The sequence below is a fragment of the Homalodisca vitripennis genome, chromosome 2, assembly GCF_021130785.1.
Source record: "Homalodisca vitripennis isolate AUS2020 chromosome 2, UT_GWSS_2.1, whole genome shotgun sequence".
NCBI lineage: Eukaryota > Metazoa > Arthropoda > Insecta > Hemiptera > Cicadellidae > Homalodisca > Homalodisca vitripennis.
This window is the reverse complement of record NC_060208.1, coordinates 136,833,594-136,860,669: the sequence shown is the minus strand read 5'-3', so window position 1 is coordinate 136,860,669 and position 27,076 is coordinate 136,833,594. Positions and strand designations below refer to the sequence as shown.

At 34.0% G+C, this 27,076-nt stretch overlaps 1 protein-coding gene across 3 annotated transcripts in view; it reads right to left on the bottom strand.

Annotated features, from left to right (window-relative positions):
- The window catches only part of LOC124354768 (band 4.1-like protein 4), a 368,162-nt gene that overhangs the window by 269,540 nt on the left and 71,546 nt on the right, over window positions 1-27,076 (bottom strand). For all 3 annotated transcript variants that reach the window (XM_046805455.1, XM_046805456.1, XM_046805454.1), the window contains exon 2: window positions 2,799-2,919. In XM_046805455.1, the coding sequence (XP_046661411.1) occupies window positions 2,799-2,882 (84 nt within the window). In that variant the 5' untranslated portion in view covers window positions 2,883-2,919. The remainder of the gene's footprint in view (window positions 1-2,798; window positions 2,920-27,076) is intronic.

The following is a 27,076-nucleotide window of genomic DNA, read 5'->3' as shown; positions in this document are numbered from 1 at the left end:
ACAGCTGATTGAAGCAGCGCTGATCATTCCCTATTGAAAAAGTCGCACATCGCGCTACGAGTCTTCGTATTAAGTGATAAACTCTATCAGTAGAACGATTTTCGGCTGCAACGTTATTTATAGCACTACAAGAAGGTGTGCGCCACACCATGTGTTGGTACCAGGGTTCGCTGAAGTTTCGTTCTAGAGATCTGCGGACAGATAGACAAGCATACAAATGTACAGAATTGGGGAAGAAATTGTGTCCCCTTGCAGGAAAAATGAAATTATTAGTATTATTTTCCATATTATATAGCCCTAAATTACGGATTGATTAATAATAATAACAACGTACCTTCGTCAAACAGTTGAAACTGTAGTAACATCGCTACTATAGTTTCGAATTTTAATAAGTCATCTGGTGACGGTGTCGATTAATACTAAAAGCGAGAATTATACATCTGAAGTTGTCATAGCTTAAACTTAAAATTTATGAACACAGTACAAAACACCACCAATGAATCAGTAATGACGATAAGCACACATTTTGATAGTTCTATCATACACGAATATTAATCAAGACAGCACAACGGACACTTGGTGATTCCAGTTTCTGGTGCATCAAAGTTATCAGCTGATCAGTCGAGACGTTGTTACGATGCTGAACAAATAATGGGAGCTGAATTCTGCTCCTCATTTAACATGAGTTCACTAACTGCATTCCTTTCAGACTGTTTATAAATTTCACATTCTTCAATCGTGTTTAATTTTCTGCCTGTGTGACATTAATGTAAAACTCCCAGATTTTCATTAATTCCACTTATTTTGTGGTTCTCATCCATCAAATGTTGAGCGAACTATGAAGTCTGCTTTTTAATTTAGGTTTCAGGCAATGATCTTTAAATACTTGGCTAAACGATATGTATGTCTGTCCGATGTAAAAACTATAACAATCGGAACAAATTAGTTAATAAACATTTTGATCGTGGACAAATTTGATCGTTTTTGTCCACGTTCTGCGATTTACATCTCAAAATGTTCTCGGTATGTTTTGTGCTCTGTTCGTAAATGTTAAAATACGACGTCTCCAGATGAATAATCCTCGCTTTTAATATTTATTGACACCGACACCAGAAGATGACTTATTAAAAGCCGAAACTATTCAAGTGTAAGACAAAAGTTTGAACTGTTGAAGAAGGTAAGTTGTTAAAAGAAAATTGTGTCAGCCTACTGAGATAGGCTTCAGTAACTTTCTGATAAATTCAATGATTGGATACGCATAATCATAAAACTCATTCTTATCTGTATAGAAATAAAGGTGTACATAATATTTAATGTCTACAGATGAAATATTTCTCAAAATATCTTATCTTAAAAGAAGATTCATACGTAATATTTAGAATGTTTCGACAATCATAACCTTCTGTTCTGAAGTAACGCATTGTTTGTTGAGCACTCTGTGTTGCTCAGAGTGTATTCTTACCGTGAAATGGAAGTGAACAAACTGTATCAACTGGTACCACAGAAACGCAGACGTGATAGAAAACACGTGCTTGACGCTGACGTGACATACCGAGCACGTCTATGTCCATCACGTTTTAGCGATTCTTACTGGAAAGGTTCAGTACCGTATTAAACTGAAGCCTGGTTCAGAATGAAAAATGTAAGTGAATAAATTTAATCACCGAGTGGAATGGATATGTAGACGTGATACAGAAGTCGTGCTTCACGCTGACGTGACAATGTCGCGCACGTCTATGATCCACACGTTCTAGCGATTCTTACTGTAGGTATTTAATATTACACTGAAGCCTGGTTCCGAATGAGAAAATGCAGTAAATAAAGTGTACCATAGTCTTTCATACAGAAGTGTCAGTGTAGTGAACGTCCGTGGACAAAATGTTTTGGCGAATCATACTACAGGAATTATATACTAAACTAATGCATATATTACAATAAGGAATGGAAGTAGGCTAAATAGATTGCATTCAACAAGGGCGTGATAGAGAACATGTGTTTGTAGCCGAAGTGACATTGGCGTGCACGACCATGTTCATAACGTTTTTACTGGAGGGATTGAATACTAACAAAATCATGATTTTAAATTAATTGAGTTGAATGAAAATTAATGCTATAAAGTGAAATTTACAAGTAAAAACGTTTTGATACATAACATATCATAAGAAAAAATGCTTGAATTTAATCAGTTGTTCATGTGCGCAAACGATATTTTTCAGTTTGTCCACAGTTAAAGTTTTTGTTTCCATATTTTTCCATTTGACATCGTTATATTACTATTACCACCTGAGTTATGAAGGCTATGAAAGTATTTGTCTTTCAGAGTATTCGAGAAAAGATCTGTATTTACAATTAGGTAAACAAAGGTCTTTTGTAATATTTTGGATTAGGGAGAGTTCATTAGATAACTTGCGGTGGACGATTTTGCACTCAACCCAATCCAATCACATTACCATTTAACTCAGTTTTTTCTTGGTACGATTAGATTGTCATATATACGCTTCCCGTACATATCCTTTCTTGTAAGCGGGTGAGAGGCGTTTCTTTATTTAGCCTTCTTTTCGACGATTCTTTACTTGGGATTACTGAGAGCCCAACAAATGTATATTAATACCAACTTAGAAAGCAACCTTGAAATCTAATATATTTTACACGATTAGCGACAAGGAATGTAACTTGTTCAACGCCTCGGTCTCTATTCCGTTGTTACTTCCCAACAGCTTATCTGATTTGGATGTACCCAAACCACTGACAGTGCCATAGGCTAAATACTATATGTAATAAAAAAATACAAATGTTACCTGTATTTCCTGAATCAGTTCTTGTTCATCCAACAGAACTACCTTGCAGTGATGAGTGCGGGCCTTGGAGCAGAGACAAAACATGGCGACACCTCGCTGCCCGTTACATCACAGGCGACACCTGCAACAGCAAACACGGCAGTTAGCAGAGGACATGTTTCAATCAGGCTACGTAAGTAAAAATACAAAATAGACCCCATAGGAAATCTATGGTTGGCATTTAAAACACAGTGGAAATTTTATACGGTATTTTTTTATTCACAGCAAATATTAAAGGTAAATAAAGAAATTGAGATATAAGAATTACTTACAGGCAGAACTTATCATACTATAAGTTACAAAAAAATACAGGCGATTATTCAGAATATTCTTATACACATAACGAAGTTAAGATGGAAAGGACCGATTCAGTTGGAGTGATGTTTATATGTAAGTAAGGAGAAGCTAAACTGGCGAGGACTAGATTTAAAAGATTTAAATATGCAATATTATTAGATTTTAAATACTGCAAGGAGCGGAAGGTGAAATAGACCTACAAGTTTTGTACAATTGTAGGTTAATAAATTTTACACGAAAATTCAAAATAAATTTTAAAAACCGGTAATCCACTTCTAGCACTTAGAAATTTCCCTTTATGGCGTAATAGGCATTACGGCTCTTGCGATTAAAAAAGGGTTATTCGTTTATATTTCACATAAATTCATTATTTTCAAAGATTTTAAATTTAAACTATTAAGCTCGGTTAGTCCTACAGCTTAGTAGCAGTAGTGTTTTTAAATTTGTAATTTATATTATGAAATTGTGTTAAGAGTTACTATATTGATATTCATTTGGCTATAGACATTTATAGCCGAGAAATGAATTGTTTTTATGTTGAATAAACACCTTATTTATTGCACATCTACTTCAACCACAAGATCTGTATTGAAGGATATCAGGTTTGAGCGCAACCTGCTAGACAGACCGTACTTACTGTTTTATTGCTTGCCACTTATATGGGATTACGTGCGTCTCATTTCCGAGGTCTATGACCTCCCAAGTACTGTTATATAAACAGGCGCCCTTCACAGCTCACGTCTATGACAAACTTTTGAAATATATTTCTAATGTAAAACCATAATTTAATGAATTTATCATGTACAATCTTATAGAGGATTTTCTTGTTAGTGATAGTTTAATTGTTTAATCATTTAATACGTGCAGTAAAACATTTTGTATGAATACATACCACCGATAAAGAACATCTAGTTATCACTGACGAGAATTGAACTTTTAATAAAATAATTTTATTAAAATAAGGATAATTTCATTATCATAAATGCATTTGCATGCGAATATCCAATTTTAGTAAATATAGTAATGATACAGTTTGTGTAAGCGTTTGCCAGAACCAAAGTAAGTTTTTTGTTACATAGCCCAATCTTGAGCAACTCTTTCTAGACTGGATTTTCTAGATTGATTTGTTTTAAAGTTCTAGACAGAAGCAAAGTTAATGAGGTAAACCACTTCCTTGGAAGTTCCAAAATAGAATTGTGTGCAGCTATTGGATTGAAAATTCATTCCTAAAATTGATGTTGTGTCTACAGGAAGCAAATAAGAATAATACAGGAAGTAAGATTGTTGTAGGTAAAGAGCAGACAGACAAACTTCGCTTATCAGACAGGGGTGGAGAAAAAAAAATCTTTCTTCACCATGGGCTGCTTTTGCGGTACAGCAGTGGAACTAGAACATTGAATACAATGCTTACTAATTCTCATAAAAAAGGGCGTTATAGGTCAGTATATAGTAGAAAATCAGTGAATAGATAATTGACTTTCCCTACTGGATGTTAAAAGAAAAGAAAATGACTATAGAGTATTTCAGATATCATCAGTGTCTTCAAATCACAACCAAACCACTTCCACACATGGTTTGAAGACTTACTTCAGTAAGAGGCACGAATATTGAAATTGTGAAGTTATTTTCATTAAAGTTTTTGCTCAAGGTACACCGTACATTTAAACACAATGACCTCTTAACACAGTTTCGGAAGGAATATTTAACGCTGTACAAGTAAACGAAGACAAGAAATCAAGTTTGATGGTAACCGTAGTGCGGCCGAAATACACTCCTCTGCAGCATACTGTACTTTACACCCCTTCCACACACGTGACTGGTTTGTTGCAGTATATAATAGACACTGCATAGAGCAAACACTGAGGACAGTGTTCAGACAGTGATATTGTGTCGTGTAGACATTAACAGAGTAACGATCCTATCGAGCATGGTGATAGCTTTGACACAGCCGCAATAATCTCTACCACCCTCATACCGTAGCGTCTTCTCCACGTGTGCCAAGGACACTGCGTGACGCAAAAATCTTCCTAGCATGTTTAAAAAGTCTCTCTATAGTATGTCCAAGAATACATGTAACTAATGACATCATATAAGTAATTGATCCATATTTATTTTTCAAAATTTCTATACCTCCTCAAATGTATCCACCATGTACAAAATGATTTCATATTAGCTCAATTATAACAAATAGTTATATTATCAAAGTTACTGTATCCAATAAACGATACAGCGGAGAACCGAAGGGTACAACATACTGTAACTAACGAAAGATGAATAGGTAGACGAACGGACTAACGGTTTACCTTAAGTCCACAAAATTAGTAGGGTTCTACCTTGGATCAAAAGGAAACTATGTCCTAAGTTTCAAGATGTTAGGACCATTATATGAAGAGTTATCGCAAAGAAGGCTAGACGAACGGACTAACGGTTTACCTTAAGTCCACAAAATTAGTAGGGTTCTACCTTGGATCAAAAGGAAACTATGTCCTAAGTTTCAAGATGTTAGGACCATTATATGAAGAGTTATCGCAAAGAAGGCTAGACGGACAGACAACAACAAGATTGCAAGGCCCTGTCGGGTTCCTAATAATATTACAGTGTTTTTAGTAACATGAGTTTTGTTTTTTTTTTAATATCAAATTGGACATATCTGTAAAAATTGGTAATAATAGTTAGTAGCCTATTTATATTCTATATAAATAACTTACATTTTCTTAATGAGAAATTATGAAATTTCTAGTATATATTACGAGCTTAGAAATTATGTTGTAACGAATTCAGTAGGAACCATAACTTGTGGTAAATAATCAATTCACAGTCAATTACACAGGATAAATAAAAAAAAATATTCTTAAGAAAATTCAGATTATTTTTAGTATAAAATAGACTAAACAGCACTAAAACTTGTATAGTACAGATTTATAAAATACAATCTTTTTGTATAAAGAATTCAATGCTGAATTATACTAATCCGTGTGAAATGTTGACTTCAAACTCAAATTTGGTTATCACAATCTTATATTCTTAGATAAAAAATTAATTGTTCTGTTGAATTTGATCTACGTACATGGTACTCAAATTTTATATGTTTCGAATACAATACTGTTTATTGTCATACATAGTAATAGTACCGGTAGATAAAGTGGACGAAGCCGCGCAAGTTGCAAATACAATTAAAATTGAAAATGGAAATGTGTTGGAAAATCACACATCTAGCGATTCAATAGCTGGACACCCGTTTCAAGATGGTAGCTATCATTATTTGTAATTTTTTATTTAACAAATACGTAAAATTAAACGTTATTTAGAAACTATTTTAAAGACCTTTAAAAAGTATCTTTTTAAATTTATTATTGATTTAGAATTGCAGTCTTTTAAAGTAAGGAAAAGGAATAGTTAACTCAAATAATTTCAACGACGAATTAATCAAGTGAATACACTTTCGAATATAATTCTAAATTGATTACAACAAATCAAATCCTTGATAATTCCCATTTTTTCTTACATATTACAATGTCACTGTTGACATTTAATGTTACTTAATTGACAATGTAGTCTAGATATTGGTAACGATACCATATTCTTGTCTTATTATAAGTAACTAACGCAAGTTTGAATGAGTTAACCTTATAATTTAATTTTATTACCGTTTTTAAGGCCTTAAAATGACATGAGTGAAGGAAAAAATCTTACAAGATTGAAGCTACTTCGTAATTAATAACAAATTTTCAACAAGCGTAATGAATGTTTTTTTAATTCATATATTTTGTTTTCTTGATATTTTAAGTAAAAGTTGTAAAGGCACACCCGTGACCTACAGAAGGGTCGTGTCAGAGTTGGCGAGATCCGTGGTGACAAAACTCCCCAGAGTCAACCCTGGTAATGTCTCCGAAGGCCTGGGGGAGTGGTGCAATTCATTGCGTGACCCGTCTCTCGCTCCCGCTCCCTCTGCCTCCCTCAGGAACTGTATTTCATTTCTTCTTGTCAACACAAAAATTGTTACCCGCTCTTCTATGTTTCTAACTTCTGCAAGTCAATGTTGTGTTAATTTAATCACAATGCTTATTCTTTGTTAAAGCGTGGAGTATCAGAGCATATTTGTATATGTTTTATCAAATCAGAGAATGCACGCAAATGTTATATACATTTTTTACTACTTGGAGTCATGAATAAGTTTATTATTTGATGCCGTTTGGTTCAAAAAAAAAAAAAACTTACCGACTCAGCACAAAACAAAATTGTACACGTGAAATTATCACCTTTAAACGTGTTAGATGGTGAAACTCTTCTAAAAAGCCAGTCTTTGATGCTTATCTAACAAATTGGACTGATATAGTTCATTGAACACGTACAGTACATTCGGTGTCTAAATTGCATAATATTATTGGCTTTGCAGTTTTACCGTGCATTATTAATGTATTATTGAATGAATGACGTACAATCAAGGGGAAACTGTCCTCATGAGTAGTCCACTGCCCTACTGTCATTTAGTTTAAATTACGGATTTAGTTTAATTCTTTTTACTTAAGTTAATCTCAGCTCTTGCTCTCTTACTAAATGACGGATGAAAAGTTCGCAGTTCGAATATCCTTGGTAAACCATGATAAAAGGCCACCGAGCGCAACAAGGTAATTTTTGTACAGGTGGTTCTAGGCACCAGAAATAGACTCCCTATTTTTCAAAATTACACCCATTGTCAGTTTTTGTTTCTTTCTCTAACATCATGCTTATAACCAGCATTTAAAATTATACATTTTACGATTCAAGCACGTTTTCAAAGGACATTCACTTATCTTGGACTCCTGTTTTAACGCCCCCCCCCCGCGGTATACCGCCTTTAGCACGCGTTCCTGCATGGATACGGGTGAAAGCCGCAAGTTTAACAGCTTGAAAAATATAAAAACGTATATAGAAAAGAGCTTGGCTTTATTATTTTTAAATTGCGTGTATTATTATATCATGTATTTCCGAATAGCAACAATGTATACATCCTGATAAGACTAATAAACAAAGTCATTGTTCAAAAATTTATTAAAAACAATAAATCTCAAAAAATTTGTTTTGTATTTCAATTTTAAAAGTTCAGAATTAAATAGTAATAACTGTTCCACTACCTGTATCGATCATCAATGGTTTTATAAAATTCATATATTTAAAGTATTACAACATTCGAACTAAAATAACGTAACAATTAACGTGCGCTAACTATACTTTGAACAGTTTTAAGATTTGAACAAATCAAAAGGGTAAATAAACTCGGTTGAGAGTGTTCTTATGCCCAGCAAACTCTGTTTACGATCAATAAAGGCTGCCCACTAGGCCTCTGGGCTTGGCTTCGACCGATAGTTTACGACAGGCCTCCAAGGTCCGGAGCCTGACCTCCGTCCGTCGTCCGTCGTGGGCATTGTCTCCTGACTCCATATATCAATCACTCGAGCAAGTGGATATTGATTGACGTAGAGCCTGAGAGCACGTTACATACCGGGGGACTGTCCTTGCTTGGCCAACACCGAGATCGCTAAACGATAGTGTTTCAAGATGATTGTCAGTGGAAGACAATTGATTACGAGTACGGTCTAATTAAATATACACAATGTTATAAAAAACTGAATATTCGTCTAAGAACTATGGTTTTTCTTTTCATTAAGAAATCCTTCATCTTACATTATATACATGTCGTATATCAAGTAATGACAAATAATCTGAGGTATAGAAAATGTTATTTGTTATTTGAAAGTGAGATTTTTTACATATCTTAATATAATACACTGAAAGTTTTAAAGACAATGGCCCTAATCTATTAGCAAAGTTTTATTGGCTTCCCCGGGAAACGAACCCGTGACCTCACGGCTTGAGAGCCACAGTATCACTTCTATGATACGGTGAAGTTCATGGATTTATTTAGTTATTCCCAATAATTTTGGGTACTTAAGTGAAAATTACGTTTTTAAACATAACAACCCATATCCACTGATACGACTATAATTCGCTTTTGTTTGTTAAGTTGATGATACCAGAATGAACATTTTTTTTTAGATAAAAAAACTTTGTCAAAAATAGTAAATACTAGAAAGTAGTAACTACGCTAACTAGGCTATATTAAAATAGAGAAGTAGACTGAAACCTTAGATTAAATTCAGTAAAGAATATGAGTTACGTAAACGTCTTGTATGTGAATATTGTACTACAACATTTTAAAAACGAGAAGTAAACTTTATCACTGTACAAGGAACATTTTTGATAAAGTAAGAATTACAATTTAAAGTGTACAGTTTGTAAGACGTTAGCTGCTGCTCTGAAAAAATTAGATTCCGATGGTGGTTCGGAAAACATAGAGAAAAGAGTTGTAGCCCCAGCAGTCTGTACGTCACTAGCAGACAACAAAGAAGCAAACAAAGCCCTAGTCGGCCCAATTCTGCAGCCAGATTGATCCGATCACTAACGAGACTCGGTCACCGAATCAGTTCAGCGGCTCTGCTCTGCGTGGCTTGACTTGGTGGCGGAGTAAACAAGCCCGTATTTTACTGAACTTTGACAAAAGTGAAACCTTTCTGATCCCTAACATAAAACCTTTTTAAACATACGTCCGTAAAAGCTATAGAATTTATTATAACAGTATTATACCGTATTGTTCTAATAACTCCGTTTTCTGTGTATGTATAGTTAAGATCCCACAAGATACTAGCTGCCTATTGTTTTAGGCATACAGTATTTAATTTTAAATAAACAGGTTTTCTATTCTTCAAGAACGTCTGTGCCTGTTACCTCAGTGGTTAATTTTTGATTTTATAACAAAAAGTGTTTGAGTTCGATTCTCGAATTGGGCACAACATTTTACATGCTGTCAAATAATCTCCTAATCTGGAAAAACGCAAAGAATGTTTCTGTATTATAACTTCACACCAGCCACAATTATAACACATTTAAGAATAAACATAGTACAGAATATATCATTAAATTGGAAACAGCGTTAAACCAAGTATATAACCATAAGTATATAATGTTGCCCTATACACGAGGTTCAATATTCCACAACTACCCAACCAGCGTGAACTATTCCACAAACTATTAGCCTTAAAAGCAGAAATCAAAATCGTCAGAGTGGATCTTATTATTTTTACTTTGTGAAAATACACGGAACCATATTTTACACTTGGTATAACAAAGAAAACATTAACTAAGCTTTTCGAAGGATAGTACAATTTTTCTCTATTATTTAAATAATGGAACGTCCCCGTAACTCACTCCGTCAAAATGCATGTGTTAAATCTGACGATATAAAAACATGTTATTTCCTCCTTCTATCTGTCATATAAGAGAACTTATAAAATACAGAACATTGTTATCTTCAAATATTTAATTTTGGCCTGATTTTCATATGCTCCTGACTCCTCGTAAAATGATTTTGTTTATTTATTCTGTGTTTAAAAAAAGGAAGAGGTAAATAATCGAACGTCATGGTACATTGATCCTTCAAAAAGTGTATTAAATCTGCTGAAGTCATTTCAAATTTATGGTGGTGCAATTGATTGTTGGTTGTAATTTACTTTTGAATTTCAAAGCCTTTAAGATAACTTCGCTAAGGGCAGACATATAGGGAAAAATTTTGTATCCGTCCATAAGGTGTAGTAGACATGTAAATTTAGATAATTTTCTGACCGGGCTCAAATAAAACTGCTGCGAATAAAAAAAATATGAATCTGTTACAGTATGTATCGGGGAGTGTCACTTTTAGCATCGGGAGTGACAAATTTCAGAAAGATTGTAACTTACAATAAGGAAATAATATTGTTTAGGAAATGTATTTTAAGAAAACAACACGCTTCATAGTAAAAAATAAAACATTATGCAAGGAAATTTTTCAGATTTAAGAACACGCCATTCCCTCCAGTTATTTTTCTCAAACTAGAACATGTTTTTTAATTGCCACTTACTTTCATTACGTTACACTCTTATTTTCATTTCATTCTGTAACTTATTCTGATTTTAAGATGGTCTTGACTCCTGGTGGAATGATAATTCTTAAGTTCCCTGCCTTCTGAAAGGTAACAGGCCACACAAATTTTTAAAAATAAAAGTAAATCCCAACCGAACTCCGGTTATACCATCTGCTCTGCTGAATACACAATCTACGTCTGTGTTTAACGTCTGACCCTAAAAACTTAATACAGAATACGCCAGTCATTACGTACAAACCTATTATAGGAAGCACAAGCAATTAGGTCTCTTTCTTCATTAGGCCTGAAATGGACGACAGACTCAGACAGATAGATAGAGGCTGCCCGCTATGGGAGCGCTGATGACCGTACGCTGCCATTAGGCACAATAAGTCTACTTCACTCGCTTCCTGGCAGGCAAACACAAATAAATATAAATGTATTGTTTGAGGAAACTCCAGACGAAACAACGGTTCGTTTACTATAGTTTTACTTTGTCTAACATGAACTTAAAACGTTCTTAAGTTACTTATAATCGTCTCTGCAGTTCTTCAACAGCAAAAGTTTAATTTAATGATGAATAAATCCATGAAAATATATTCAATTCACTTAGCATCATCGTCACTGTACAAGTCCATACGATATAAAACTAATAGTATATATAATACGGCTCTAAAACTGTATTAAATTCTCTTAGCATACTACAATTTCCTTGTTCTTTCTTTATCATTTTATCAGGAAAATATTATAACATCCCCCTACTAATAATGCGGAACGTAAATATAATAGGTGTTTAAAACAAAACTGTACGTACATTGGTAATATAATTTCACTAGTCAGGCTCAGTAATGGGCTTACGGTTGTTTGGTTTTAAGCACGAAAGATGAACGTATGATTAAAGTGGTCCTCACAGAATTGAATCGATTATTTGGTATCCATTTTTTAAATTGATATCATTAGAGTGATAGATTATTTTACAAACGTAAAACACCCGTGTACGCACACGCTACGGAGTGTGTTATTCCTGAGGAGATCAAGGGGTCAAAATGAGTTAAATATAGAGCATAGGAACAAGTAATTGCAAGTACGGCCTAAAAGAGGAAGACGTATTGTAAGTTATGGCAACTCCGTGAAGTGTCCTCAAGCCCAAGTCGGGAGCGAGGTCAGCCGACCTTACGTGATCTGGGAGCTTCCGACATCTAGCTAGCCGTTCACTGACCTTACTCCACATCTCCGTAATTGATGATCTTCTGAGGGAACAGCACATTACATTTTCACTGTACTGTGACCGAAAGCCGTTTGCCTCAGATATAACATACCTCGCTAACCACTCTTACCCGCAGCCCCAGTAATCTGTCTACCCTTTTATTATTTACTGTAAACACAGGGTGCACTGACCATTGTTATTAATTATGATTTAGATCAATTAATTTTATTTCATATAATTTTCATTAAAAAAATAAATGAGTAAAAATACACAGTACTTATGAAATACTCGTAGTAGTAAAGCTAACATTGAAATATTGGGATTATATTAAAATCATCAATACAGTATTATAACGACACATTAATTCAAGTTACTCTTTTGTGATTAGCACGTGTAAAGAAAGACTTTCATCCAACATTTAAATTTGACTGATCATCCGTGTGGATACAGTTTGTCGTTAGGATACAGAAGAAGAACCATAGAAAAGTAATCGAATGTTCCGCAAATTGCATTAAAACTTCAAGCAATTATTGTATGTGTATTATAGGATTCAAATTACAACAGATATATGATATGCTACGTTGAAAAGGGTTTAAAAGGTTATAACGGCACAAATTTTCATAAAAGTTAGCTTTAACGTAAATTACAAAAACTACATATTTGTCTCAACAATGGCACCAAAATAAAAAAAGAACATCCAACATAAAAACCAGCAAGAAAATGAGAAAGTTGGTATCTAAAAAGGTGATTCAATAGAGCCGAGAAGGGACGGAATGGAAGAGATTTTCAACATACATGTCATCTCTTGATGTTAGAATAGTAGACTTGGTCTCCGATGCATAAGAATGGTTCTGAATGGAAGAGAAGGACGAGGTAATGACGAGGATGTGCCAGGCCACGCTTCAGGAGGTTTCCCAGGCGAGGAGTGGCCAAGGTCACGTGATAGACCAGGAGATACAGTCCATTGTCCGACCCTTGTCCTGGCCCTGAGTATCCGGGCAGTCGGCCAACTACCGATCATCCCCTTCTCACTTTTCCTTGTTCGGCTTGAAGTAGTGTCAGCAGGAACTCTTCTTTTGCATTCCCCAACGTGTTTCAGAAAACACAGCAGATGTCTTACATCCAGGAATCCGATTCAAGATTTGGAAATCCCGAGCAAGGTAATTTAGATCTCCAAGAGTCGAAAGGGCAGTGTTTGGCTTGTTGAAGACTGTGACAACTGTATGCTGCAGAATAATTAAGGGTGTTTGGAACAAAACCTGTAATCGGGATAAAATAAACAGAACTTACAAATTTATTTATTCATAAATGATCAGAGTGGCTAAGGAGAGAAAAAAAGAAACCAAATGGAAATATTAGGAGTAAATGACAGGAAACCGTGCTTTTGAAAATTCGATGAAAAATATACGTGAAATCACATGCATTAAACTTTCTGAAAGAATTTAGAGATAGAAATTGATCATTATCAAAATACTGGATTCGTGGGGAATATCTGTTTTCATTTAATAATCGAATAAAACATATGACATTATTGATAACAAGCTACAATTTAACATTAAATACGCTTAAAATAACTATGAAAGTTTGATGTGCTATAATATACTTGCTATATATTTATTTGGCTAGTTACTTAATTCTCAAATATTACAGCACCATTAAGGAAGGACGCGCAACATGGAGAAGCGCAAAACTTTGCCTCTCTTTTAGCAGGTAATAAACAAATTAAAAACTTAACTTTTATTCCAAAACAAAGGTTAGTATACAGTTTAGGGTTTGTTGAATTTTTACCTAAGTCTTAACATATCAGACGTTAGGTCAGGTGCGTTGTATGAAATACTCGTTCCAAGGTTGCATTGATTAAGCTCTGGCATTGATCACCTAATTGAAAAAACTGTTCATTAGGTAATTGTCACTAACATACTTATTACTGCGACGGGGGTTGCAACTTAAGCACTACATAACTTATGGGGTAGGCATATTCTAATGCATATTCAAGTATATGACCAGAATTGTATGAACTTTTAAAACAATTATCCCTTATGCACCATTACTTGTTTGTTACTATTTACATTTTTGTATGTACAGAAAGAAGTCATGCGTGGTACATTTGTGAGAATTTCAGTCGTACAGATAGTTTTTAATCAATATTGATTTGAATAGGATAGTTAACAAATATAATTTCATATGTGTATAAAAACTTTCTATAAATAAATAATTGCATAAAACAGAGCAATACTCACTTTGGAAATTGATTATAGACGCTAGTTTAATTTATTGACAAAATCCCTATGGCGTTCATAGATTTACTGACGATTAGTAAAATGTGCTTAAAGTACCATCTAATTGTCGAAAATTAATGGTTAAATTATAATATGAAAATGAAAGATGACTAGAGTAAACTATGTTTTTTTACTTAAAAAATTATTGAATACCTCGACGAACGAAATGATTTTAAAACATTAATGTAAAAATGTACAAAGGAATATATAATTTCCTTGAAGTCATCAAATAACAAAACACGCCTGAAGTTATAACCCCATATGTGTACAAACTGTATGAAATGTTTTATCTTCAAACAGTTTTTATTTGGCTATGATTAGAAAATTATCTAAATATCCTTCTTTACATGTCTGCGATTACTCGTGGAGGTATAGAAACATTTTCACCACCTTTATGTCTTCAGGGAAGTTAACTTAGAGGCTTGTGAATTTAAGAAAAAACGTTTTTCTAAATGACAAATATTTTCATCATCTTGAGAATACATACAGTACGTGAGTAGTTCTGGTATTAGACATAATATGAAAAGTAATAAACTACTTTAATTTGCATAATATATGATCGTATATTTTGTTGAACAATGACAAGAAATGCCACTTAAATTAACAATTTCTACGTAGACCAGTATGTAGATAAAATAAAAAATATAACAATTCCACTTCCAAAGTAACCCAAACACCACCACTGAAGTCGAACACGGGGTTGGGAGATATCACAATAAAGCTGCTTCACGAAAAGACAAATTCGTGTCCTTAATATTGAAAGTCATAATTCTGTTGTGATCTCTGATTTTAAATTTATAAATTTTAAAACAAATAGGACGTTAAGAATACGCACTTAATACCCAATAAAAATGCACTACGTTATTTTAATTAACTATAAAATAAAGTCTGTTATAAACTAACAATAAATAACAGTAAGTGAACTTATTTCCAGACCTTAATACATTAGAAATATGGTCCATCATATGACTGACGTCTCGGAAAGACGAGATGCGGATGGATAGGTTCACTTAGCAAAACGTCTCACGCTCCAGAGGTAGTGTGCGCTTATAACCACATTTGTTGGCCGTGAACTGTATCTTCAATGTCACAGTTACAGTGAATCACGTCATGCAACATCACTATTACAAACTGTAATGGTTTCATTAATAAATGCCTAGATGGACAAGTTCGTTGAGTTACAATGTTGCAAACATAACCCCTGCAGTGATTTGAAAATGTCGGCTGCTTTGCCCCTAACAAGTCAATTTGTCTTGCCCGGTCGAAGGGAGACCAAGTGGTGCGGAACGTTCTTCCCTCGGGCAGGAAATATTGTATTGCTCCAGTTTTTCCAGCGTTTCCACAACACCGTTGTTCGGATTTCTCGTTCTGCTAATGTTTGGAACGGTTCAGTTTTTACGGTACTGAACGGTTCTCTAACACAGTTATGAACCGTTAGAGAAAATTTTTTACAATCATAATTTCTGTTCATGTAAAATATTATTAACACTGAATAAATTGGGTAAACAGGGAAACAATCTGCTGAATTTTATTTATTATACGTGATGGATGTCAAAAACAATAAAGTTAGAATAGAAAATGCAATTATTTTAAGATTTATTTAACAAAAAGGAAATATTGTGGAATATTATGACTGTTATGTGCTTACTCAGTACAAGTTGCTATTTCAACCAGAGGAAAATAAATGTTTTGCCTCTGAAATAAACTGTCTCAACCGTGATGTCTCCATATTCTTCTCGAAAGGCAACGACGGATACAATGGTTGAAATGCAACCATCACATTACTTTAATAATTTTTTTATTTATTCATTTTCGTTTACTAACACAAAAGAAATGGTATTTACAAATATGTTCTATTTACAAATATTTATAAAGTATAACATTACTATTACTAGTAGTGGGACGGATTTTAGATTTTCCCGTACGAGTAATTTTCAGCTATTGCGTGTTACAATTTCAGTTGATGTAAACCGAGCAAAAATATAATGCACACAATCTCATAAAGTGAATGATAGCATGTATAATAATATGCCAACTATCTAGAGAGAATCCTAACATTGAATGTTTTCATGCGCGACAATGTTTAATTATATGTACATAAATACCCTCTCCTGGATATATTTACAATTAAAACATTAATCTGTAATCACCTGCAGGTCTGCAACACAAATATTTACACCTGTTCTAGGACATATAGCGCAATCCACTTTGTTCTATTGCGTGAAACGTTTGAAACATATGGAACCAAATTTATAAATTCAATTTAATGCGAGATTTCTAAATACCTACGAATAAACTGAGTTAAGGACGATTGCCCCAAACTACTCCCTACTCCGTTTTCTGAAACGTGCTTGTCGATTTTCGAAACCTAAGTACGTCATAGGACAGATTGTGGGAGCAACAATAGTTGAAATTGCCACTGAAAGGGCTTTGTTCAATAGGCAGTCCACTAGGACCTAATCGCTCCTTGAACACAGTTCCGACGTTAAAACGCGATTTGCTATTGACTGGATCCAAGCCTGCGATCACGCGTGACGCTCGGCCACAAGTCTTCTGTTAAATACGATTTATGTCGAGTTCCATGGGATTGTGCAATCTCAATCACAACAGTTGGATAACTCGTCTCATAGCTCCGAAACGTTGACGTAACTGAAATAATCCCCAACAAATTAGACTATTAACTTAGCATTGGCTCCCTTGGTTTGCAAGAGGATCAGCTATTATAAATTGTGCTATTAAATATTTTATTTCTAAAATCACTGTTTCGTTTTATATTGGAACAGATCCCATAATAACTTTCATAGCATGCGCCACACAATCAATTTTTCACTGGATTTAAATACAATTCTTACTTTATACCGAACCATTTTGCAAGATTTGTTAACGAATTGTTAATTTGCTCTTTCTCTAAGAATAGATTGAAAAAAATATTGACACAATTCATCACCATAACCCCACCAGTGTTAATTTTGCCCTTCCTATGAATATAGTAAATGCAAATTGGATAACTGTTTAAAAATATTTTTTGTTATTTCTGCAACCAATCGAATATGGACACTCAAGATAAATTCCTTACATTGAAAGAAAGCAGAAACAGCTCATCCGTTGATCTAATATAGGAAGGTTTGGTGGACTTAACGTAAGATGATTTTTATAACTATGCAATAGAAAAGTACATAAAATGCTGTTGAAATATTCAACATTCTTTGTTGTTGGACGTTTCAAGTCTTTGTGAAACAAATAATACATTTCTAATTCATATTATCATATCAACTTAAACGGTAATCAAAAGTTCTATTAGAGCTATAGAAATTTAATTTATCCAAAACACTGTTGCCTCTGAAGGATTATAGACTACACATGCTGATATAGCTGACCGCAGCAAAATCTCGACTGGCACCAGTGTGTAGGCTACATATGTTTGGAAATTACCTAAAAATGTTTTTAAATGTATTGAAATAATTTTGAAAGATATGTTATCTCTATGAAATTAAAGAAAATGCGTCTAAACTCGACATTTCAAGTAGTGGATACAGTCCTATACATAAAAATATAGCATTAATACTTCATAAGTACATCATAGACTCAATTGTATTCTTGAAACTACTTGAACTTAATAAAAAGTATCACGTGTCTCATGCAAATACAAAAAATTATGTTAGTTCGACACTGTATTCAGTAATGAACGGTATTAATTAATTTAAGCAGGTCAAAGCTTTGGAATACGAACTAGCAACTAGCCAAACCTATTTACATAAAGAAAAACAACATACATTAAAATACATGCTTAATATACAACAAAAGCAGGACTAAAATCTGTATAAACTTTCCACTTAAAACAATAAGTCGAAGAATATTGGGTCATAAATAAACTAAAGGTAAATTACCTTACATGGAATATGCAGCCTACAAAACAAAAATACAGTAACATAACATTTATTGGCAAATACCAAAACAAGTGCCCAGGCCTAAAAGGATTAAGGATCGATAAACCAACTGCAAGGATATACTAGGATTATTATCGTAATGTATGTAAACGGTAATGATAAATACTTTTAGCCCTACTACAAGATAACTATGCTCGCTTAGAGAGTAACAACGTGGTGGTAATGGTTTCAGCCATAGCATTAATATTTAGTGTTAAATCGTATTCATAATAAAGTGTTTTAAATTTTTATAACAAAAACCTAACTAAAGTTTTAACCGTAATAATCGTAACGATTTTAATATACGTTGATAATGCCTAAAACTAAAATATGCTAAATAGTTAAGAAATCATTTTAAAAACCGTTATGCTCGGCAACTACGATTGGAAATTCGGATAATAGCACCTCACCGTCATCAGTTTTTCCAAAATTCACAACGCACTCGTCCCGTGGTAGTTTAGCGCTGATGATGTATTTACTCGCTATTACGGTTAATAACCCGGGCAGGACAACAGGGCAATTTTGAGAAGGGAAGTAATTACGAAAACGTGTTCCAGCCAATCGGTAATTCTAGCCAAAACTAATAGCCAACATTACCTAGAACTATCGCCGGCGTGCACCAATAGATAATCTGTGTGTGGTAATAGACCTTCCTAAATGTTTCCAAGAAAATTTTATATGTATTAACCCTCAATGTTTTACAGGAAAAGTTAGTAACATTGGAACCTTACGAAATTAGTTGTACGTTCGTCCAACATTAGCAATTTCACGTTTTGAAAATTAACAGGAACACGTTTTGTTTTATGTAAGTCAACATTATTCTAGCTATGATATAAGATGCTTGTATTTAAACATTACTCTAGACGCGGTATAATATAGGGTATATCAACACTAATCTAGCCGTGTTCATACCATATTATATATGAAAACTACTGTAGCTATGATATATTGGTCAACGCTGCTCTAGACGTGGTAAACAACATGGTATATGAACACTGCATTAGCTACGATATATGATGTTATTTTAATCACTACTATAGCTCATCATATACGATGTTTATATGTTAACATTACTTTAGTTATGGTATGCGACATTATACTTCGACACTACTCTAGCTATGATGTACAATGCTATCGTACAACACTGCTCTAGAAGCGGTATACATTATTACTATGTCAACACTACTCTAGCTATGATACACAATGATACACCTAAACACTGCTTTAGACGTGGTAAACAACATGGTATGTTAACACTACTTTAGTTATGGTATGCGATATTATACTTCAACAATACTCTAGGTATGATGTACAATGCTATCGTACAACACTGCTCTAGAAGCGGTATACATTATTACTATGTCAACACTACTCTAGCTATGATACACAATGATATAAACACTGCTTTAGACGTGGTAAACAACATGGTATGTTAACACTACTTTAGTTATGGTATGCGATATTATACTTCAACAATACTCTAGCTATGATGTACAATGCTATCGTACAACACTGCTCTAGAAGCGGTATACATTATTACTATGTCAACACTACTCTAGCTATGATACACAATGATAAACACTGCTTTAGACGTGGTAAACAACATCGTATGTTAACACTACTTTAGTTATGGTATGCGATATTATACTTCAACAATACTCTAGCTATGATGTACAATGCTACCGTACAACACTGCTCTAGAAGCGGTATACATTATTACTATGTCAACACTACTCTAGCTATGATACACAATGATACACCTAAACACTGCTTTAGACGTGGTAAACAACATGGTATGTTAACACTACTTTAGTTATGGTATGCGATATTATACTTCAACACTACTCTAGCTATGATGTACAATGCTATCGTACAACACTGCTCTAGAAGCGGTATACATTATTACTATGTCAACACTACTCTAGCTATGATACACAATGATACACCTAAACACTGCTTTAGACGTGGTAAACAACATGGTATGTTAACACTACTTTAGTTATGGTATGCGATATTATACTTCAACACTACTCTAGCTATGATGTACAATGCTATCGTACAACACTGCTCTAGAAGCGGTATACATTATTACTATGTCAACACTACTCTAGCTATGATACACAATGATATAAACACTGCTTTAGACGTGGTAAACAACATCGTATGTTAACACTACTTTAGTTATGGTATGCGATATTATACTTCAACAATACTCTAGCTATGATGTACAATGCTACCGTACAACACTGCTCTAGAAGCGGTATACATTATTACTATGTCAACACTACTCTAGCTATGATACACAATGATACACCTAAACACTGCTTTAGACGTGGTAAACAACATGGTATGTTAACACTACTTTAGTTAAAGTATGCGATATTATACTTCAACAATACTCTAGCTATGATGTACAATGCTATCGTACAACACTGCTCTAGAAGCGGTATACATTATTACTATGTCAACACTACTCTAGCTATGATACACAATGATACACCTAAACACTGCTTTAGACGTGGTAAACAACATGGTATGTTAACACTACTTTAGTTATGGTATACGATATTATACTTCAACACTACTCTAGCTATGATGTACAATGCTATCGTACAACACTGCTCTAGAAGCGGTATACATTATTACTATGTCAACACTACTCTAGCTATGATACACAATGATACACCTAAACACTGCTTTAGACGTGGTAAACAACATCGTATGTTAACACTACTTTAGTTATGGTATGCGATATTATACTTCAACAATACTCTAGCTATGATGTACAATGCTATCGTACAACACTGCTCTAGAAGCGGTATACATTATTACTATTTCAACACTACTCTAGCTATGATACACAATGATACACCTAAACACTGCTTTAGACGTGGTAAACAACATCGTATGTTAACACTACTTTAGTTATGGTATGCGATATTATACTTCGACACTACTCTAGCTATGATGTACAATGCTATCGTACAACACTGTTCTAGAAGCGGTATACATTATTACTATGTCAACACTACTCTAGCTATGATACACAATGATACACCTAAACACTGCTTTAGACGTGGTAAACAACATCGTATGTTAACACTACTTTAGTTATGGTATGCGATATTATACTTCGACACTACTCTAGCTATGATGTACAATGCTATCGTACAACACTGCTCTAGAAGCGGTATACATTATTACTATGTCAACACTACTCTAGCTATGATACACAATGATACACCTAAACACTGCTTTAGACGTGGTAAACAACATGGTATGTTAACACTACTTTAGTTATGGTATGCGATATTATACTTCAACAATACTCTAGCTATGATGTACAATGCTATCGTACAACACTGCTCTAGAAGCGGTATACATTATTACTATGTCAACACTACTCTAGCTATGATACACAATGATACACCTAAACACTGCTTTAGACGTGGTAAACAACATGGTATGTTAATACTACTTTAACTGTGATATATGATGTTATCTTTAACACTAATATAGCTATGATATACGATGTTAACACTACTCTAGATACGGTATGCGATATTAAACGTCAACACTACTTTAACTGCGGTATAGTGTATGACACGTTATGTGAACATTAATCTAGCTATATAGTATATACGTTAACGACAAAACTACTTACGCTATGGTAATAGTGTTCTACATAAAACGTGCAAGTGGAAAGAGTAAATATTTAATACTTGGATAAACAGAAAAGCTAACCATATAATATCGTATTTTCTTACAATTGTCTTTAAACATAACATAATGTCGAATTTATCAGGATACTTCTGATTGCTGATCTATACCAACACTATTATTTTATATTAATTGTATTTCACGTTATGAAATAACGTTCATAGATGTTTGAATAATATCCAAAAGATAGGTGTGAAGATCTTCAAATATCCGAAGCAATAGGGACTTAAATTACATTCAAAGTGTTGATGTAGACGTTTCTATAACAAACAAAAGAATGGTTAGTGGCGTCTCCATTACACCTGGTTGCTGTGGACGTCACTGTAATATCAAACATAGGATTCTTTTGTATATAACAAAATGTCCAAAAGGGTGGTGAAGAAAGTTTCCATAAGATTTGTGTGCACATTTCAGTAAAATCGAAATGTTTAGACTTGAGGTCAGTTAATTGAACAATATTCCTAATTATTTTTGTGATACAATTTACACATCTGGTCAGTTTAAACCTTATTTTTCTATGATAAATTTAATTTCAGTAAACATTATTTCGCGAACGATATAGTGGAAGTTTGGGGAATTTCAATGAGTTACCTGAAGAGGTTATTGACTCGGTGAGCGGTGCCAAGTGTGTAGTTCCAGGGGACATCCTGCGGGAGTCGGTGTGAAGACACAATGACAGGAAGAACATAGAGTCCTTGAACTGTCAATGGACTGACTACATAGCTGTCAATGGAGTAATCGTGTTTCAGTTTTTTGTCTTAGATCGGTACAATGCACAGTAGTATTATCAGGCCGGGCCTACTAGGAGCACTAATCCTTTGTCGTTAGTTAATACTAATCGTAGTGCGTGTATTTATGCATTTATACGGTGTACATAATATAGCTTACACACATGTACAAATGTGGAATTTAAAAGATTTCAAGCGTACATGAATATCAAGTTGAAACCAAGTAGTCTTCTTGAAGAAAAATGGCGGCTTCATCAGCGTTTAAACATTTAAACACAAGGAAACTAACTTTCCTACTCCTGACATAAATGTTCTAATGATTTCATCAAAGTTTACGTGGCAGGTATAGGTTTAGTAATCAATTTTTTCCTATTCAGATTTTTGCCTTCATAAAATTTAAAACCAGTAAACTTATAGTAACAAAAGAAAGTTTGGCTCAGAAGATTTTCTTTATTTTTTATTGATCTAACAACAATATGGTATTACAGAAATTATTTAGGTATGTGGAGATATAAAACATCGGGGAGGCAGAAGGAATACGTCAATATTTCTACAGTGAATAACTAAAAGTCAAAAGGGACGAATAAGAGGGGACAAGACGGTCGATGGAAGAGAGGAGAGAAGAGCACAGGATGAGATGGAGAGCAGTAATTGAACGATAGAGCAAGGGAACCGTTAGGAAACCTGAACGAAACCAGACCAGCCCAGCTGATGTGAGGCAGTCTGCAGCACTCGGGAACTGGTGCTGATTCTCCTTTCATCCTGGTCCGCCACACGCCCGACTGGTGTAACAGAAGACTTGGCAGCTTGAATTTCCTCTTGAACTAAGACTTTCATTTATTTCAGTTTCTCTTTCACTACTACAATAGTGCCAAGTCCACTGGCACAGATGGTAAAAAAAATGGTCTCCGCTGTTCACTTGACATTCCGGGATTAAATCCTTGAACAGGCATAATGATAGCAATCCGCCCGTCAATTATACCTGCAGAAAACAAATCACGATGCCTACGAAAATAATATAGAAGTAGGCATGGTTAAAACTCTATTTTGAAGCTTAGAGACAACTTCAAAAAATACTATGTCATAGAATTTGAAGTTTTGTGTGGCACATTGACACCACCGTCCTACAAAGTTTGGCATATTTCTGGCTAATTCCCCCCCCCCTACAAAAATATAGATGAATATAGAACCCAGTCTAGAGTGGATGAGGAATAGCAATTGAAGTTTTCTTTTGTTTAACTGAATACATATTTAATACTGTTAATGGTCATGTTTAAGACTGTATGTATTTGGGTTGTGATCGTGGCCATTTTTATGTCATGAGGATCTTTTTAGAATGCAAATGGCAATCTATGCGTATCTAATGGACTACAAACTTGTGAACTATGAATCATTGCGAAATGACATATTGTGACGAAAACATTGCAACTTATACTTTTGTCTCACGGGGACTCCTTTTCCCCCAACGATATGCGGAAATAATTAACATGTTACTAAACAATGTTCTCTTAGCGTTGTCCACTCGTAAACTTGTATCCACAAAAAATGGCAAATCTGTTTAAAACAAATCAAACAAGAAAGTGGAAGAATAGGAAGTCAATGAGAAATTAAATGGCTCAGTGTTGTCAAGCAGTACGTTAAATTCCATGAAAGGGAACCATTATGTTCGCCTGACTCTGAAAAGCAGGTAATGTAACCCCACTTGGCATCAAAAGCTAACATTGCAGTCTGTGTTCTGATTACACTGCCCGATCTCGTTTGATGTAAAACTCGCTTTATTAGTCTACTGCAATTTTATAAATTACAACTGGCATTAATCTGTTCTAAAATTATATTATAAACTATCCCTGTTGCTTTTATTGCATTCTTCATTCAAGACCGCATTTTCTTTTCCGGCAATTTTTGTATTTGTTCTCATGTACATGAGAAAAGTTGTAATGCTAAAGTAAAGCTCAATGTTTTCTGTTTTCAAACTTATTTTAAGAGGTACTATGCGTTCAGAGAATATGTTTTTAAGACCTGGTCAGGATCGTGAAGGAATCACGATTTTCTGGAGATCTGCAATGTGATCTCGAAACGTAGTGTTATTGATTTTTTGTACCACTGAACGATGGAACATTTCCGAAAAAAATCCTATTCCTTTCACAATCCCTCTATTGTAAAAAAAACTTCAAAAAAAGAACTTGTCATGATGCTAATCATCGTTTTAAGAAAAATTGTGTTATTTGAATAGTTACCGATACGCAATATAAACATTTAAATTATTTCAACCATTTGTTATTGCTCTGTGGTCTAGGACCAAAAGTTTAGTAAGAGATTGGCTCAACCCAATCTTATTCAACGCAAAAACCTGTTTTCTATTGGAACTTTTAAAAAATTATGTATATATTAGTAATACTATTAATTAAAAATCCTATTTAAAAACACTGAATTCAATGATTTCGGTTATTTCATTGTTATTCATCGTTTTGAAGGATATATAGTACATGATTGGTTTCGTTATTATTACAGATATATAGGTAGATCTCTCACTTTTAATATAGGTAGATAGAAGTTAAAAAGTAAAGCATACAGGAAGGAAAAGGGACCACATGAAAAAAAATATAAATCGCTTACTTAACCTTTTAACCATATAATGAAAAACATTCAAAATAATACTGACTAAACCAATTATCATTAAAATGTCAAGCAACTTCACGAATTGAAAAATCAATATAACATTCATTATCCCGTGACTGTTTCAGGTTTGGGCTGCTATATTAATTAAAAAGCTAAAAATAATGGACTCACTGCATTAGCTAAGTGAACGTTATAATTATAGTAGTGAATGCTGGGGGTGGTGGGCGGCGGCGAGGGGTCCAGGATAATGATAGAGCTCGAGTTTCAGCAAAACTCCAATTTGGAGACGAGCTCCTTGAAACTGTTTGATAATTGTGGGGCCATCTTTAATTCATGAGTTCTACATTCGGTACCGGTACCGAGTTTCTGTCAGTTCGTACTGCGGCAGCATTCCAAATCTCTTGTTTAACTCTGATTCACTCGGTCGCCCGCGCCCTTGCCTCGGGTCATTAGCCGCGAGTATGGATGATCGCCGAGGCCCTCCCCGACCATTGTTTCCAGTCTCAGTCATCAAAGTGTGCAGAGCTGCATTTATGTACCTTTTAAGTTTTTAAAGTTAATCTTTTCTATTATTGAAAAGGAATTAAGTGAGCGAAAATGATTTAATTTGTGAAAATAAAAAAGTTTAATCTATTCTATACAGAAAGTTGATTGTTTCAAATTGAACAGAATATATAGTGTCACGAACATACCCGGCTAATATAATAAATAATATAAATAACTGTTTATTTTATAAACAAATTATTTACTTCACATATTATTTTTGAAAAGTTAAGACAACTTACTTAGCTGTATTTTCAATTTCAAAATTAAGATCTTCATAAAATTTAAAATAATATTATAAGGATAGGCTACTATTTGGTTAATTTCTACACAGAATGAGTTTTTGTTTCTTTAATTTTCTACTTGCTTTTACTATCATAAATACGCTTAAATAAACAAATAACCATGTAATCGCTGACTTTTGTTACAATTGGCAATAGCCTATTTTATACCAATGAATAAAACGTAAACATTATAAGGAGTAGTTATCATCCTCGCGCAGAAAGTAAGAGATCCGGGTTTGAGTTCGGACAGAGCGAATACTTTTTGCTCACCATTAATACTGTATGTATGAGGTTGTGTGTATGTATACAATAGAAACTCAAAACATTTTATGAATTCAACACTTTCAAATGGGAGTAGTCTTACAATAAAGAACAATAATAAAAATGTAATGGTAACTACTTCTAATATAATTAAAATTTACAATTTACAACTAATGAGGTAGATAAACAAATGTTTCTAACGTATAAGGGTTAACAGCCTCCAAACTCGATGGCGCAATCATCCCAATCCTATACAGTTTGTGGTAATTTATTATTTTGTGCAGTGACGATCTCCATGCAAACAATTTTATCATTGTTCTAGAGTCTGGTCAGGTTGTACAGAGGACAGATACATAACTCATTAGAGATTAATTTGAGATTTAAAATGAAAACAATACGTCACACTGAATACGAGTGCAGAGGCTTATATTTTCTTTA